The 19,399-nt window shown below is 32.2% G+C and overlaps 1 protein-coding gene across 1 annotated transcript; it reads left to right on the top strand.

The window, feature by feature from the left end:
- The first annotated feature begins 12,766 nt into the window (after positions 1–12,766).
- LOC107405243 (proline-rich receptor-like protein kinase PERK1) lies at positions 12,767–19,183 on the top strand. Its single transcript, XM_016012274.4, has 8 exons — positions 12,767–13,248; positions 15,955–16,413; positions 17,013–17,099; positions 17,193–17,263; positions 17,637–17,713; positions 17,812–17,959; positions 18,265–18,426; positions 18,585–19,183. Exons 1-8 carry the CDS (start codon positions 12,864–12,866, stop codon positions 18,843–18,845), a joined length of 1,650 nt encoding a protein of 549 aa, XP_015867760.3. The 5' UTR covers positions 12,767–12,863; the 3' UTR covers positions 18,846–19,183.
- Positions 19,184–19,399: the final 216 nt, after the last annotated feature.

Raw genomic sequence — 19,399 nt, 5'->3', positions numbered from 1 at the left:
TTTCAAAATATAATATTTAAATTACTTCAAAAAGAAAAGAGAGATATATATGAGCATTACATATTATTTAATTAAGGCTGTAAACCAAGGCATGCAATCAAAATCAACATAACTATTCTTCAAGTTCATGTTTTAGGGAAAAAAAAGAAAAAGAAACTGTTTTTCAAGTTTTTTAATTAGTCTTGAATGGTTTATTTGAAATAATATGAGAATTAAAGGAATGATTTGGGGCAACAATCAAATTCTCTCAATCTAGCTATCTGAGTGTCTTATTAATTGGCTGATCATTCTCAAATCCCTGCTATAAATTAATTAATTAAAGCCATTAATTTATAAACATGAACAGATGATGAGTCTATATATGTATCATAAAAATGTAGAATTTCCTGATCGAAATGAACTGGAAGTAAACAACTAAAATGTACAGTTGAATTTGGAAAGACTCCTCAGTTACATGCAACAGTTTATTTATTTATTTAAAGGTGCCTAATTTGGTGTAATTTTCTTGATGGGATTCAGCTACATGCTAATTAATTAATAATCGGGAATTTCCCAACATGAGCAAAAAGCTTTCACCTATAATTTACAGGTTTAGCTGGTTGTTGCAACTACATTAATCCCACCAAAAATCATTGAGAAAATCAAGAAAAAAGCAGAGTAAAGACAGAGAGGCAATGAAAGGTGGAAACAGAATGAGAGTTATGATTGTGGTGAGCAATATGTTTTTGTTTGCGAGTGCAGTGGATGTTAATGTAGCTGAGATTTCACCCTCTGCTTCTGCTTCTGTGGTCCATCCCAATAAAAGTTGTCGTTTCAAAATGATTCAAGAAAAGCATGTTCGGTCCTTCTCAATTCTTTCTTTGCTAAAAATTCTAGCAAGCATGAATCTAAGGATCATTCTGCTGGTGAAGTTGTCTATGACTGTTCTCATGGTTGTTCACTCTCTATTCTATCGGCTGAATCCCAAACTACAGGTAAGCATATATAAATATCCATCGGAATGCCTCATCATCTTCTTCAGTTATTTTGAATTTTACCTTTTGTTTGTAAAATGGTACTTAATTTTTATGTACGTTGTTTTGTTGTAAATTGCAGATGTTTATAAAGCAATGAATACCGTGGATTCTTGCTATGACATTGACCAACTGTTTCAACATCACCAATGTCTAGGCCTTGCTCTGCTGCATCACCTTTATTATTGTTAATATTAATAAGTCATGTCTTTAAGATGATGTAAAGTAATGTACGTTGCTCAATTAAATAATGGATTGGATTCATCCCTTTTTCAAGTAATTTATGTTTGAAATTATGAGATATATCAGTGCAGTGAAACTTTCTTTTTTTAACTGGCATGGAAATTTTGATGATGGTAGGAAGAAAGATAATATATATACATAACCCAATTTGAAAATTCAATTGCACCGTTTTGCTTGTTTTGGAAGTCTCAAAAACACTAAAAAAAAAAAAAATAAATAAATAAATAAAAAATCAACCATCCATATACGCATATATATCTACGTACCAGGTAATAATTTCTTTTATATATATATATAGAGAGAGGTTTTACCAGGTAATATTTTCTTTTAGATGTTCTAGCTGGTTGATAAATAAATATAAATTTAAGGTGGGTGGAGACGGTAGCATCTAGTCAAGCAACCAATAACTATGATCCAGATATTTAACATTCATAATTTTCTGGGGATGATTTTGATATATTTTACAACAATTGTCTCAGACATTCTATATCCGGTATTTTTAACCATCTATGAGTTGTGGCAGGACTTACTGAAGGTGGAGAAAGAAGATGAACAAAGAGAGTTGGATTTAGGAGAAGATGATTATTCATGGCTTCCAATACCATTCCTTGCAAAACTTTTGTTACCATTAATATCGCTACTAGAACCACAAACGTCCTTTTTGAACCAATCTTCTCCATCGAATTTTTTTTTTTCTCCTTTTTATTTGGGGAATTTGGCTAAACTTTTTTTCCCATCGAAATCCTCAAAAGGTTTTCCGACATAAATATACTTGTATGCTTGAATTTAAAAGGTCTATATTACATCGACATTCTCAATTAAAAATTATATTTAACTAGAATGAACACACACACACACACACACAAAAAAAAAAAAATAATAATAATAATAAATAAATAAATAAATTTCTAGAAAATTTTGTATATGTGTGCTTTTAAAATTATTAACTTGACTATTATTATTGTTGTTGTTGTTGTTTAAAAATATATGTACGAAGCATAACTTTCTATTGAAAGGAAGAGGCAACTAATTGGCTGGATAAGCATCAAATACCTAATATCTATCTGATAATTTACAATATAATTCAATCAGTGTGTCCGTACATAATAACTCCAAAAGCATTTTTTTTTTTTTCCTTTTACATACCAAAGGCCAATCTTAGACCATTATTAATTAATTAGCTACCTCTTCATTTTGATATAAATATATATATATATATATATATATTACAGTATTTTTTTTGGGCAATTGTATTATGTTTGATAATGGAATTACACTTTCTTTGTTCATTACGCTTGTTATATTTGAACATTTATACTTCTTTATGGATACTCTAGGTATTTAATTATTTTATTTGAAACTTGTATACTAAATATTGTAACTAACCGCAGACATTTCGTTTGATTTTATCCAGGTATCAAATTAGTCTCCGTTATACCTGGCAATTCGGGTTGGTGGGTCGTGTTCGTGTCAACCAGTTTAATAATCGTGTCAAAAATGCCTAATCTGAACACGACTTATTTATTAATCGTGTCAGGTACCTAAAACACTAACCCGACCTGTTTAACACGACACGATCTGTTTAACACGATTATTTTAACGGGTCGTGTTGACCTATTAACCCGTTAACCTGAAATTGACCTATTAACCCGAAAACTAACCTATTAACTCGTTAACCCGAAAATTAACCTATTAACCCGAAAATTTTTTTTATTTTTTTTTATTTTTATGTTTTTGTTTTATTAAAGATGTATTTTTTGTTTTTAAAAAATTAGTAATAGAAAATTATTTTTATAAAATTTTTAATTTATAATATTTTTTAGTTATTAAATATTATATTAGTGATAAAATATTAATTTAAAATTAAATTTAAATGGGTTGTAATAGGTATATAATCGTGTCGGGTTGAAACTGACACGTTTAATAAATGGGTCGTAACGGGTCAATTTCGAGTTAAACAGGTCAACCCGAAAATGACACGATTAATAATCGTGTTAAACGGGTTGACCCGATTATGACCCGAACCCATTTATAATAAACCCAAACCCATTTATTCCGTGTCATTTTCGAGTCGTGTCGCCGTGTCATGATCCAAATTGCCAGGTCTAGTCTCCGTTATAGTGGAGGTGCCCCGTGTGCTTTTAGTGCTGTCACTAAAGTTTGGCATTATACCAATTGTGGTGCGAGTTGGTGTTCGAGATTTTGACATTGATGGGTCACGAGACAATTGTTGGACCCAACATTCGGGACTTTCAGCTGGTGATAGTCGACATGGTGAGTCTCCTTATGGTAGTAGTCCAATTGATAATGTGAATGATGATGTGCTTGCCTCTCCTTGTACCGAAAACCATTTGGACATTCGACAGGATTCTACCGCAACCATGGCTGAACTTAGGGTTAACCATCGCTTCTCATCCGTCAATGCCCATGAAATCATTCGAATCAACCAAATTTTTGCGAGTAAGAATGCGCTACAGAAGAAGATTAGTCTTTATGCACTAAGGAGAAATTTTGAATTCAAGGTCAAGAAGTCAGATAGAGTTCGATATGAGGTTGTATGTGCAAACGACAATTGCATGTGGCGAATGCGTGCTACCAAACTACATGGTGATAATACAGAGGCCTTCATGATTAGGGCCTTCAAGGATGAGCATATTTGCTCTTTAAATATCATGAAAAGGGATCATCGTCAAGCAACAAGTTCAGTTATCGGAGACATCATCCAGCCAATGTTTGATGGGATTTCAAGGCAAGACAAACCTCGAGATATCGTGCATGACATTCGCTCTAATTACGGAGTAAACATAAGCTACAACAAAGCATGGGCCGCTAAGGAAGTTGCACTATCAGATTTGTGGGGCACGCCAGAAGATTCATATGCAAAACTTCCTTTATGGAGTCACGTTTTGAAGAGCAAAAATCCGGGCACGTTTACTCGAATTGAAACTGATGATCAAAACAGATTTTTATATTTTTTTCATGGCACTTGGAGCTAGCATTAGAGGGTTCCAGCATATGCGGAAAGTCGTAGCTGTCGATGGAACTACACTGAAGAATAGATATAGAGGTTTGTTATATATTGCATCAGGTTTGGATGGGAACAATCAAATTTATCCACTTGCTTATGGAATAGGCCCTGGGGAGACGGATGCGGCTTACACGTGGTTTTTTGAGAGCTTTAAAGAAGAGTTTGGGGATGATCCGAATATAGCTTTTATATCGGATAGACACAAGAGCATTGCAAAAGCAATACGTACAGTTTTCCCTAATAATCACCATGGCCACTGTACATATCATCTTGGTACAAATTTATGTGCTAAGAAGTTTAAAGGTAATGTCAACGCGATTATATCAACTTTTAATGATGCAGCTAGAGCATATATTGTTGAGGATTTTGATAAGGCCATGTAGCTTTTAGAAGGGGTTAGTATTGAAGCTATACAATATCTCAAGGATGCAAGTCCTTCAAAATGGGCTAGATCACATTTTCCGGACAATAGATACAACATAATGACAACTAACATTGCAGAGAGCATGAACTCTGTGCTTATTGATGCTAGGGATAAACCTGTTTTGCCATTACTAGATCACATTCATGATGTCTTGCAAAGGTGGTGGTATGAACGTCGAACTAACGTTGCTGCAATGCAAACTCCTGTTACTAATTGGTTGGAAAAAATCATGCAGGACCGCTCAAATAATGGCAGAGGCTTACGTGTTATGCCAATGAACTTATATGAGTTTCAAGTTGTTGGCCATGGCATGTTCGTTGGAGTTGTTAACTTAGAAAATAAGACGTGCTCATGCAAGGAATTTGACATTGATGGATTTCCTTGTGTCCATGCAATTGCAGCATGTAAGCATCAACATATCTCTCCATATTTCCTTTGCTCGGAGCATTACTCAGTTGACTCACTCCGTGATGCATATTCGGAAACCATATATCCACTTGGAGATAAAAGTCAGTGGCATGCTCCAGATGATGTCATAAACCAAGTTGTACTTCCACCTCAAATTGGCAAACAGTCAGGAAGACCGAGAAAGAAGAGGATTCAATCTCAAAGAGAGGAGCGTCATCAATATAGATGCAGGAGGTGCAAACAGGTTGGTCACAGCAGCCGATCATGCTCCGCCGCCGTACCTCTTGATAGCACTAACAACCAACAGCACCACTGAAATGAACGCCCATCAATCGCATGATGCTATATTCAGACAATGAGGCCATGTTATGTGGTATGCGTGTGTATGAAATGTAGTCAGGAATGCAATTAGTTGGCCAACCGCGTAACGTGTGTTTTGGCGTAATAGACGTTGGCTTTATGTGTTCTTTTATTGTCAAATTCATCTGTCATATTGTTTTGATAACATATCATTCCGTCTTCAGTTTTTAGTTCAGTTGTTTGTATGTTTCTAACTATTGCATGGATGATATTACTGCCATGGTAATGACCAATGCATCATCGGTAATTGACATTTGTACACCGTCGTAAAAGACTCACAACAATTCCATTCGGCAACTTCAATCATGTGTGTTCCAACCAATAACATGTTAAATGTAGCATTATTAATGATAAATTCTGGCAAAGTAAGTGATCAAACGGCATTAAAAAATGAAAACGTTCAATTTGTTTTTGATTCAAAAATTATCGAAGGTTTCGTCGGTAATTACAGAAACCCTATGGCAATCACATTTTACCAATTTTTTGGGTTCCACAAGTCCCATAACGTGTGTTAAATGCAAAAACATGGCAAATAGGGATTCTAAAATTATGCTAAGTAGAGAAAATCCCAAAATTTCATAAAAGTGTATCAAATTTTGCAAAAAATTTGGATGACTGTTCACCCTCGGGTAATTCCCGAGGAAATCATCGGTAACCAACACATATCCTCTGGAAAAATTACCGGCGGTTTCGTCGGTAATTCCCGAGGGTGTACAGTCCATAACATTTTACCAATTTTTTGGGCCCCACAAGTCCCATAACGTGTGTTGAATGCAAAAACATGCAAAATAGGGATTCTAAAATTATACTAAGGAGAGAAAATCCCAAAATTTCATAAAAGTGTCTCAAATTTTGCAAAAAAATTGGATGACTGTTCACCTTCGGTAATTCCCGAGGAAATCGTCGGTAACCAACAAATACCCTCTGGAAAAATTACCGACGGTTTCGTCGGTAATTCCCGAGGGTGTACAGTCCATAACATTTTACCAATTTTTTTGGGCCCCACAAGTCCCATAACGTGTGTTGAATGCAAAAAAATGAAAAATAGGGATTCTAAAATTATCCTAAGGAGAGAAAATCCCAAAATTGCTTAAAAAGTTCTCAAATTTTACAAAAAAATTGGATGACTGTATTCCCTCGGTAATTCCCTAGGAAATCGTCAGTAACCAACACATACCCTCTTGAAAAAGTACCGACGGTTTCGTCGGTAATTACCGAGGGTGTACAGTCCATCACATTTTACAAGTTTTTTGGGCCCCACAAGTCCCATAATGTATGTTGAATGCAAAAACATGCAAAATAGGGATTCTAAAATTATGCTAAGGAGAGAAAATCCCAAAATTTCATAACGTGTCTCAAATTTTACAAAAAAATTGGATGACTGTACCCCCTCGGTAATTCCCGAGGAAACCGTCGATAACCAACCACATACCCTCTGGAAAAATTACCGACGGTTTCATCGGTATTTACCGAGGGTGAACAGTCATCATATTTTTTTGCAAAATTTGAGACACGTTTAGGAAATTTTGGGATTTTCTCTCCTTAGCATAATTTTAGAATCCCTATTTTGCATGTTTTTGCATTCAACACACGTTATGGGACTTGTGGGGCCCAAAAAACTTGTAAAATGTGATGGACTGTACACCCTCGGTAATTACCGACGAAACCGTCGGTACTTTTTCTAAAGGGTATGTGTTGGTTACTGACGATTTCCTCGGGAATTACCGAGGGTGAACAGTCATCCAATTTTTTTGCAAAATTTGATACACTTTTATGAAATTTTGGGATTTTCTCTACTTAGTATAATTTTAGAATCCCTATTTGCCATGTTTTTGCATTCAACACACGTTATGGGACTTGTGGGGCCCAAAACATTGGTAAAATGTTATGGACTGTACACCCTCGGGAATTACGGACGAAACCCTCGGTAATTTTTCCAGAGGGTATTTGTTGGTTATCGACGATTTCCTCGGAAATTACCGAGGGTGAACAGTCATCCAATTTTTTTGCAAAATTTGAGACACTTTTATGAAATTTTGGGATTTTCTCTCCTTAGTATAATTTTAGAATCCCTATTTTGCATGTTTTTGCATTCAGCACACGTTATGGGACTTATGGGGCCCAAAAAATTGGTAAAATGTTATGGACTATACACCCTCGGGAATTACCGACGAAACCGTCAGTAATTTTTCCAGAGGTATGTGTTGGTTACCGACGATTTCCTCGGGAATTACCGAGGGTGAACAGTCATCCAAAATTTTTGCAAAATTTGATACACTTTTATGAAATTTTGGGATTTTCTCTACTTAGCATAATTTTAGAATCCCTATTTGCCATGTTTTTGCATTCACCACACGTTATTAGACTTGTGGGGCCCAAAAAATTGGTAAAATGTTATGGATTGTACACCCTCGGGAATTACCGACGAAACCGTCGGTAATTTTTCCAGAGGGTATGTGTTGGTTACCGACGATTTCCTCGGGAATTACCGAAGGTGAACAGTCATCCAAATTGTTTGCAAAATTTGATATACTTTTATGAAATTTTGGGATTTTCTCTACTTAGCATAATTTTAGAATCCCTATTTGCCATGTTTTTGCATTCAACACACGTTATGGGACTTGTGGGGCCCAAAAAATTGGTAAAATGTTATGGACTGTACACCCTCGGGAATTACCGATGAAACCGTCGGTAATTTTTCCAGAGGGTATTTGTTGGTTACCGACGATTTCCTCGGGAATTACCGAGGGTGAACAGTCATCCAATTTTTTTGCAAAATTTGAGACACTTTTATGAAATTTTGGGATTTTCGTATATTTGTGTGTTCGTGTAAAGCCGTTTGTTTGGTTTTTTGTATTTGTGTGTTCGTGTAAAGACGTTTAGAAAAAGTTGATTTTTGTTTGGTTTAAAATATAATAGGATATGTAAGTAATTTTTTTTTGTTTGAAGGTTACAATGGATATTGAGGGATAGAACAAAAAAGATATCAAGTGAGGGGACAAAAATCATTAACCTCAGTCCTATGAGGGTATCGGGCCAAATTCCCCAAAATTAAATTGGGAGAGACGAGGAAAGACCAAGGACAGATAAGAAACAAAATAGATCATTGAATCGAATAGACATGAAGAGGAGGGAAAATTCAAAAAAGGAACAAGGGAGATTTTTTTGCTCCAATATAATACGATTAAAGAATAGTTGACAAAGAGGGTTTCTGTTTGTGGTATGTTATATATCTGTCTCTTGCAAAATTTCAAAAATTGTAATGTTCTAATAGGGACTACTTCCTTTACGGTTTGTTTTTTCCCTTTTTTTTTAATTTTTAATTTTTTATTATATACTCAAAGATTAATTCACATTTAGAGAATTGGAACATTAATATAAAGTTAGAAGGAAAAAAGAACATATTGCTTAAGTGTTTGTGTATGTGTCAATTTGTTGCACTTGAGGTCTTTTGATCTATCTCTTCCCGTTGCTCAACTGTTTTGATGTATAAAATAACAATATTATAATTAATTAAAGGTCCATATTCGATCAAAATTGTTCTTTTTTATTTTTTTTTTATTTTTGTGTGTGTGTGTGTGTGCACGCTTGCCTGTGTGCATATAGAGTATCAGATGATGCTTTTTTGGAGAAAAAAAAAAAAAAACGTTGATTTTGCTATGTATACATATACAATAAAGTCGATGTTTTTTCTACAAAAATATCCGCTTTTGGTGGGTCCATAATGTAGAATATTCTAATATATATATATATATCTCAAAATTGTTTTTAAAAGTGCATTTGTTTTTGGAGATTCCAATTAAATCATTGACTGAATCATTAAATTTCCTCTTTTCTATTTGTAAAAATACATTTGGACTGTTTTCAAAATACCATAATTGTACTTTGATACCAAAGTTATCCAAATTCATCACTAACATCCTACTCATTTTAAAATTTATCTAATTAACCGTTAGAATGTTAAAATTAAGAGTTTGATTGTTTTTGACCAATGAAAAGTCCATCGTACCCCTTATCAAATTAAATGAATATTTTGTCATCATATAAGGTTTTAAACTTTCATCTACCCCTTAAATTTGAAAATCAAAAATTTTTAAAGTACCAATTTGGTTAATAATAAAATTTTACTATTATTTTTTTAAAAAAAAGAAGATTAAAAATATTGATAATTTATTTAATTTTTCTTTTTTAAAACCAATCTACTAAAACTCAAAAACATTCCATTAATTTAATTCACCATGTATGGTTTATTAATAAAATAAACTTTAAAATTAATATACATATCCTTTAATTTTATTTTTTTTGGATAATATATCATTAATAGAATAGTTAATAATAATATTATTAATACTAATACAAATAATATTATTATTAGTATGAATAAAAAAAGTTTGGGTGGGGGAATGTAGGAGGAGGAAGAAGAAGAGAAAAATCATTTTTAAAATTTTTTTATTATGAAATAATGCTGTTAGATTTTTGTTTTTACAAAATATAATATGCAATTACCAAACTACTCTTTGACTGTTAAGTACACAAGAAAACTAATGCATAAAATTGTTTTGATGATTTTATAAATTTAAAGGAAAGTCAATGATGAATTTCAATATATTCGGTATTACAAGTGTAACTATGGCATTTTAGAGGGGTCGGAATATAATTTGCTCTTTGTATTTTTAAACACAAAAATAAAATTAGCCAAGACGATCCATGCAATCAAATCAACATGTATTTTCCATCTTCTATCCTCCAAACCCTATGACCAAATCTGTTCCATCATTTAAATGTGGATTTTTTTTTTTTTTTAACTTTAATGCCTCTTAATTAGTTACATAAAATGAATATAATATTAGCTAAAAGAAAGAAGATTTAATATAGAAAATTTGATTTACATAAAATTCATTTTAGAACTTATATTTAGTATTTCCAAAAATATATTAGTAGATTTAATAGAAAAAAAAACTGATAAAAAGAAAGAAGACTTAATAGAGAAAATGAATTAAAAAGAAAATAGAAAACATAAAGTCGATATGTATGGTATATATAATGATATTTCACATAGATGTAAATATTTTTGATATTGTTGATATTTCTATATTTTTATGTTCGACATTGAAAGGGAAGTTAAAATTTATTCGTCATCTATGTCAACAAAAATATCACATAATAGCGTGCATGACAATTCATCACGTTTACTTATGCATAACAGCAAGCATATATTAATTGATATATCCTTTTCCATAGTTTCAATTATAATTACAATTTATTTAATAACTTTATTATTTGATGAAATAGTAGGCTTATATGATTTGTTAGAAGGACATGACAGTTATCTTTTTATGTATAAGAGGATTATTAAAACTACTCTGAAACAAAAGTAATGGAAGTTCTTTTCTTAACTTGGCCTGTGTGTAATATATCTATAACTATTTTTAAGAATTGGATTTGGATCTTAGCAAAAAGTTATGCTGTTAATCAAATATCAAAGTACTATATTATCAAATCGTGAATTGAAATGTAAATAATTAAAATTATAAAACATGTATCCTAAGATACATTTAAAAATTTTAAATCGGACAATATATCATAAAACGAAACATATCAAATCAATCTACCCATAAAAATAACAATAACAACAATAATAAATTATAATAATATTAGTATCTCATATATCAATCCAAATATAATTATTAATTTTAAATTCAATATCTAAATTTTAAAATAGTAGCTACATTCATAAAATAAAATTTTAATAAAAATTATTTTTTAAAAATAAAAAATCTAATTAATTATAAATAATACATTATAAATAAATTAGATTCACGTTACATTTTATATCTTTATTACATAAATTACTTTTTATTTTATCATTTATTTAAAATATTAAAAAGTTGGATTTGCACGCGGCTTGGCTTTAACATCTTAATAAAAAGAAAATAAATAATATATCACAACAACATGACGTGGGTCTCCCATCTTGTCATAACATTAAAATAGTGAATAAAATAATAATAAAATTTCTTTACTATTCATCTTGATCTTCTTCTCTGCATGTCTTTTCTGTTTCTGCACATATATTCTCTAATTTTTTAATAAACTATTTTCATCTTCTTCTCTTCTCCATCTTTTCTTATTATCATATTTTTTTCTTTTCTTTTCTTCTCTATTTTCTCCCTAAAATCAATTAAATAACGGAGAACAATATCATAAAATCAATTGAATAACGGGAACAATATCATAAAATTTGGAATTGGTGAATTGGTAATTCAATCGAATTGTGCAATTCAATCGGTAAAATATGTAATTCATCTACAAACCGATTCAAACACACGATTTGTATCGTTTAATGCCCATTCTATTATGAATTGGACAATTCATATAGTGAGTTGTTTGTTTTTAATAATATTGTATCAAATATAAAATTATCTATCTAAAACTACAATTTAATAAAAATATCAATGAAAATATTTTTGTGGATAGAAATTCAAAAAAATAATAATAACGGAAACCATTAATATTTAACTTAAAACATATATTTTAGTATACAAATAATTAAAACAATAAAAAAAGTTAACAACGTAAAAATTAGAATAACAATGTGAATATAATAAATCATAAATATAAAGAACAACAATATATAAATAAATATAATGCGTAATATATAAATAAATATAATGCTTGTTTGTAACATATATAATAAATTTGAAAAAAATGATAAATATTATCTTAAGTATGTAATTTCTCAACTATGAGGATTAACGTGTAACGTATTTGATAAGCCAGAAGAAGCACACGTACCTAGTACGACAGTCACTATACGGTAGACTAGGTTTACTTCAACCATTTGTTTTTTTCCCCCTTTTTTCTGCAGTAAGCAGGAAATTGTAAGTCAATAAATGCAAGTAAATCGACAAATATCTTGAACTACTAATCTAGATGCCAGCTACTTATAAGTCCCTGCATTTTTTTTAGGGGAACTATTAAGAAGAAATAATTAAAAAAAATATATTTGAGTTTAATACATCCAGCAATTCATAACAATTAATCAAAAATATTCCTATGTAATATAATTTGGAGTAATTTAAATTAATTAAATACGTCAAAATAAAAGGTGTTATTTATTTATTTTTTTGGGGGGGTTTAAAAGGGTGTTAATTACTAAAGTCTTCCAATATAATATCCAATATGGTACGCAATAAATAATATTCTTCTGCTAGACTATAGACGAGCGAGTCAACGTTTGAAGTCTCAAGACTTGGTCACACTTAACAAGAGCCGCTAAGTGCTTGAATTTGGGTGCACCGAATTGAACATTCATCATCTTTTTATTCTTCTCCTCTCTTGCCTAGCTTCTCCACCGTTCTTAATCGTTAATTTTGGATTTCTGTAAATGACCATATCTTCACCACAAGCATCACCACCAGATCCACAGTCATGGCCACCGCCACCATATCAGTCTCCGGATGCGCCTTCTGGGATCCTGGAGCCCGAACTTTCGCCAACGTACACCCCGCCGTCTCCACCATCTTCTGTTGATGGGCGTAATGGGACTCTGCCGACTAAACTTCCGCCTCCGCTTCCCCCATCTCCGCCTCGGCCTCCGGGAAAGTCAGTGGGGCTAGTTGTGGGGGTGGTTGGAGGCGGTTTGATATTTGTGTTGGGAATTCTTATTTTGTTGTGTTATTGGAGGAGGAGGAGGTGGAGCAGAACGATGAAGATAGAAGATGGATTAGGGAAGCCTCATGCAGATGGAGAGCCACCCGTACAACCCCAATGTGAGCATGTCACTCCTCCTTATTTAATAATTATATTATATATGTTTTTTAAAAAATGAATACATTTTCAGTTAGATCTTTTTTTTTGCTGAGATATTTTCAGTTAGATCTGGTAACATATGCAGTGTTGTATCGTATGAAAATTTTTCATTCTAATCCGACCTGTTCAGCTTTCGAATAAATTCAATTATAAATTTATTATTTAAAGAAAATAAAAAATTATTATTAAAAAAATTAAATGAATACAATCAAAAAAAAAAAAAACATTACTTGATTGATAGTTGATACTAAAATATTAATTATATTCACAAAAATAAATTTTCAATAGATAATAATAATAATAATAACAAAAAAAAAATACACATATACTTATATCATTTTACGAACTAAAAGTTCAATGATAATAAATAGAAACTAAGTATCTATTCAAAAAATAAATATAAAAAAAAAACGAAACACACACATAATATGTATACAGTACATATATATATACATATACACGTTTTCTATAAGATATATATATATATATATATATATATATATATATATATATATATATAAACGAGAATATATGAACGTGATTAATTATGACATATCAAAAATATATTTAAAAAATACATTTAAGAGTTAGTTTTAAATATAACTCTTAAATATAACTAATAAACATCTCCAAAATAAATAAGGTAAAATATACAAAACATTTCTACAATTTTTTTAAATGTATTTTTTAAATATATAAGCATAAGATTCAAAACGTGGCTGATCATGCCCTTCTTAATCACCCATGTTATGAAAAACGAATTTAGATTTAAAACTTTGCTGTGCTTCATCGTTACAGCTAAGACTAAATCAAATAAATTATGATTCTTTATCAAAAAAAAAAAAAAAGAATTATGGTTTAGCTAAGTTAATATCTCCACTATTTAATATAAATTTAATTTTGTAAGCTCTAGTGTTTTATTTTTTATTTTTTGGCTAAAATGGAAAGCTTTAGTTATTAGAAACTAATTATTAACATGAATATATTAATACTAACATATAAATTAAAAGATATAACTGTCTGAAAACTATAAACAGATAAACGGCTGAATAATTGGTTGGTTATATATACCGAAAAGAATGTTAGACACCATTGAAAATGAAAAGATCATCAAGTGAGTTTAAAGGTTTAGTGAGAACAAATCATAAAGACTTAAACGTAACTACATTGATTTTTGCTTTTTTTTTTTTATTTTTATATAATATATATATATATATATATATATATTTTATAACTTATGGTAATGTCTTTTAGAAATTATGTATATATATATATATACGTTGTTTGAGACGCAATATTAATGTTATATTATATTAATCTTTCAAAAATATATAAAATATATTAATTAAAAAAAAAACAAATTTGGCCCCATAAATTAAATATCCTGGCTCCACCCTGGACTTATACGTTTGTCTGGTAGAATGGAGCAAAAGCGGCCACAAGAAAGCTACCGGTTATTCTGATTTTAGCTAAACTAATTATAAGATCAATTGATTATAAGTTAATCCACCTTTCAGTAATAATAAATTATAATTATGAAATCCAACAATTTTGGAATATGGAAAAAGTTGTCCCAATTCCAAATTAACACGTGGAAAAAATCCAACGGTTTAGACTGTTTGGTTTTGTAAATTATACCGATACCAAATCGGAATCGGGAACATACTCCACGTCACTGGTTATTGGCAATCAATATCGGAAATTAGGTGGTCCACCACATGCCACTCCTTTGTTACCATCCACCTGTTACCATGCGATATGATATGATGAAATCGTCGCCTCTCAGTCTCAGACTCTCAGTCAGGATATTCAGTCCGCCACACATGCTGAAAAATCTCGGCGGCGACAAAACTTGCCGCATTATTTTTTATTTTATTTTTTCTGAATAGAAGGTTTTATAAACCAAAAAGCCCCAAAGGCTACAGCCTGCATTAGGAGTTGGCTATACTGCCACTCTCCTGGGTTACAAAGGTGGAGAAAATACTAGGTAGTGAATTCACAGATAGGGTACCATCGATATCATATTTTAGACACCAGTTACAGACAAAATGGGCCAAGAAATTATCTTTCCTGGGAGACCAAGAAAAATACACGTCCTGAAGCTTATTTTCCATTTGCAATATATCAGAGAATATTCCTTCTGCTGCCCAGTGAGTGTTTTGAGAATTCGGGTTGTTCAATTTCAGAAAATCACATCCCTGGCATCTGATTCACACCACACTTTCATCCAACCTTCCTCTTTGAAAAACCGCATCTTTTTTGTTGTTATTGAAGCGGCATTTGTATATTTGATTTGTGGCTATTCAGTAAGGGGTTATTTCTAAAATTTTGGTGCCTTTTTCTTTTTTTTTTTTTTTTTTTTTTTTTAATTTTTAATTTTTTATAATTTTTATAAATACAGAATGCTGGAACCTTTATAAGTTATAGAAGCATGTCATACTTGTGGATTTACTTGGATAGCTTGTGTTTCTGAATTATATTAATTTTTGACCAAATAATCAATCCTGGCTAATTGAATAGATTAATTACAATTGCAATTTTCTTTATGTTCTTAGAAGCCTTAGAAATAGTTGTTTCTATGATCTATGCGTTTTTCGTAGAGCTGCCAGTGAACATAATATATGATGTGTGCATCTTATCCAAAAAATTTCTTGCTGCTTATCCAGATGAATCTTCAGGAAGACGACATCAACAATTGCAAAAAGTTGCTTCTCCCCCAGGATTCAATTCAAGTGGACCAATTCCATCTTCAGAGAGTATCAGCTTGGCCTCTGAACCACCACCACCACTATCCCATGGCATTTCCTTCGGATTTTCGCAAAGCACCTTTACGTCTGAAGAACTAGCAATGGCAACAGATAATTTCTCCCCTGCCAATGTCCTTGGCCAAGGTGGTTTTGGAATTGTCTACAAAGGCATACTTCCAAGTGGAAAACAGGTTGCAATTAAGCAGTTAAGAGCTGGGAGTGCGCAAGGGGATCGAGAATTTCGGTCTGAGGTTGAGGTCATTAGTCGTGTCCATCATAGATATCTGGTTTCACTTGTTGGCTATTGTATTAGTGGGGAAGAGAGGTTGCTTATTTATGAGTTTGTTCCAAACAAGACGTTGGAATTTCATCTGCATGGTAAGTCTTTTCTGTGACTAGCTTAATTTTGTTGGTTCTCTAGAAAACGTTTTCTTTACTAGATCAGTCATCTTTGCATTTGCAGAACATGTTGAATTATTCAAAAGTAGATCAGCATAGAAAGGAAATTTTCTTCTTATCTCTAGTTAAGAGTTTTCCTGTCTTAATTAGTTTCTACAGCTTGCAACTTGCATTAGGCATCGGCCTTGCCGCCAACTGAAATATTAGCATATATTTGTTTAGACTTTATTGTACTGGTGGTGTGACTATTACCTGTTGCTTCGCTTTTCCGGTCAAATAGAGATAATAATAGTGAGCACTTACCTATTACCACTGGCCTTGGCATTTTCTCCCTGAACAAAGAAGAAAAAAGAATGCAAAAGGAAATGAGAACAAAGTTGATGATTCCACTATATGAGAAACTGTCCATTTATCAGACAGAATACCTTTAACAACCAAAATTCCAAATAGATCTTAAAGCCCAATATATTATAGGAACTAAGACTTGAACTTTTTACCGTCTGAATAGGGAGCTTAATGTATTTTTCAGCATTTCATTACAGCTAAAGGGATTAATGAGAGAAACAACAACATTGCAGGTAAGGGGAGACCGACTATGAACTGGCCAACCAGAATGAAAATAGCTCTAGGTTCTGCAAGAGGACTGGCATATTTGCATGAGGACTGTAAGTTTTCTCTGCATATGGTTTATATGTTGCAAAAACATCAGTTTAAATTTTGTCCTCAGAATGTCACTTTTGAGCGAAATGCATCTTCAGGTGAGCCCAAAATCATACATCGTGACATTAAAGCAGCTAATATTCTTCTTGAAGATGACTTTGTGCCAAAGGTATTCTTTGTAACAACTATGGTGTTTTCATATGATTCATTATATTTTGTAAAACCAGATTGTGATTACGTACTCCATTTTGAACTTCTAAATTGATCTTATGGCTTTAGATCCATGCTATTAGTGCCTTTTTTCTTCTCTTTTCTTGTCCCCACACCAAATCAAAATTCAAAATGATGTCTAGTTTTGATATCGTATTGGTTGTGTCGACATGGACATTTTCACAGAATATCTTTTTGCGCAGACGTAGTATTTGAGCTAAAGTAGATTGCCAAATGGACTTATGGAGTTGTTTTAAATTAGTTCTTGAATGCTACTTACTTCTACCATGCGATATTATATGCTAGAAGTTAAACTTCAAACTTTTGTGCAGGTTGCGGATTTTGGACTCGCTAAGTTTTCTTCAGATTCTGATACTCATGTCTCCACAAGGATCATGGGAACTTTTGGGTATGATTCAATTTTAATTTACCTTTTAAACCTAGAATCTGTGCTGTATGTAATCATTTGCTTAAGCTTCTTTGAAATGTTGAATCCAACAAATACAGTTACTTAGCTCCAGAATATGCATCTAGTGGAAAACTCACTGATAGATCAGATGTCTTCTCCTTTGGGGTTGTACTTTTGGAGTTGATTACTGGACGCCAACCCATCGCTAAAGCTCAGCCCTTTGCTGATGATAGCATTGTTGAGTGGGTATGCATCATAATTTATCAGTACGAATCCGTATGATGTCAATTTCTTGTGTTTGTAGAATAGATCTTTAATCGAATTTTTCCTTTAGATTTATACTTCTGTGGGTAACAATCGACTTGTAATTAACATGAACACCTTTTAGAAGTGAAAATCTATACCGCTGGAGAGTGTGCAATGTTGAGTGGTTTTGCAGTTCAAGTTCTCTCTCTCAATTACCTATAAGCGCTAGTTTTTTCTTTCACAATGGAGTATGTGATCGATTACAATATCATGAAAATAATACTACACATTGTTATCAAATTCAGGCCAGGCCTTTGCTCGTACAAGCACGGGAAAATGACGACTTTAATGCTCTTGTTGATCCAAGGTTGCAGAATGACTATGACTCCAGTGAAATGACCCGAATGGCAGCTTGTGCTGCTGCTTGTGTGCGTCATTCAGCCCGCCTCCGGCCACGAATGAGTCAGGTAATTTATTAACTTGTGGATGCTGGTTCAGTGTTCTTAATTAGGTATCTAAATCATTGTGTATTGCTGAGACTTTACAATATTAGCATATGAGGGTGACTGATACAAGGCTCAATATTCTTGTGTGCTTTTTCTTTCCTATCATTATTACGAAGCAGATAGTTCAAGCTCTGGGGGGTAATGTTGCTTTAAATGATTTAAACGAGGAAGTAAAACCTGGTAACAGCACGGTATTTGACTCATATGGAAGCACAACCTACAAAGCTAGCCAATACAAGGAAGACTTGAAAAAGTTCCAAAAACTGGCACTGATGGTGAGCCAAGAGCAAACCTTTAGTGAGGGCAGTGGGCCCAGTAGTGATTTTAGTCGGCACCCATCTACCTCAAGCAGTGGCCAACAAACTACCCAAGAGATTTAACTGGAGAAAATCTAGAAAGACACCCAAGATATTCAGTGAAAGCACTTGGCTCTTGGCAACCGATTATCATTCCTTCAAAGAGGAAGTAAAAAAAAAATATATATATATATATATTCAAAATAGACCGATTACCAGATTATATTATATTAAAATTTTCTTTGAACAATTCAAGGGTTGATTATATTAAAATCTCGTATCTTTGTTAATTTTCTATTGTATTTTTCTGTAAACTTGGTGTATTATTGGGAACTCAACAAATTTAGTGTTGGAAACGAACTAACAGCATTTGTATTGTAATTTCTAATTGCAATTATTGGAGCACTTTTCGGAATTATTACATGATAAATGCTCTATGCAATGGATCTGTAAAGAGTTTAAACCTCTACATATGCCTATATATATAGATATATAAATGAATATCTTCTTTGCAACAGTGAAAATTTTCAGTTTTGCCGAAAAGATTTTATTATTTATGTTTTCTTACTTATGGCAAGTGATCTTGTAAATGGCTACTTGTTATGAGTTATTGTATTTAACCAAAGGTTTCACCATTA

Source organism: Ziziphus jujuba, chromosome 1 (assembly GCF_031755915.1).
Source record: "Ziziphus jujuba cultivar Dongzao chromosome 1, ASM3175591v1".
Classification (NCBI taxonomy): domain Eukaryota; kingdom Viridiplantae; phylum Streptophyta; class Magnoliopsida; order Rosales; family Rhamnaceae; genus Ziziphus; species Ziziphus jujuba.
Note: the sequence above shows the minus strand (reverse complement) of the source record. Positions and strands in the feature narration are given on the sequence as shown.

Bases quoted from the DNA above. Each gene is read 5' to 3' on its own strand.
- LOC107405243 (XM_016012274.4), top strand. From the start codon at position 12,864: ATGACCATATCTTCACCACAAGCATCACCACCAGATCCACAGTCATGG. The intron at 17,100-17,192 runs GTAAGTTTTCTC...ATGCATCTTCAG, and splicing joins GGCATATTTGCATGAGGACT to GTGAGCCCAAAATCATACAT. The intron at 17,960-18,264 runs GTATGCATCATA...TATCAAATTCAG, and splicing joins ATGATAGCATTGTTGAGTGG to GCCAGGCCTTTGCTCGTACA.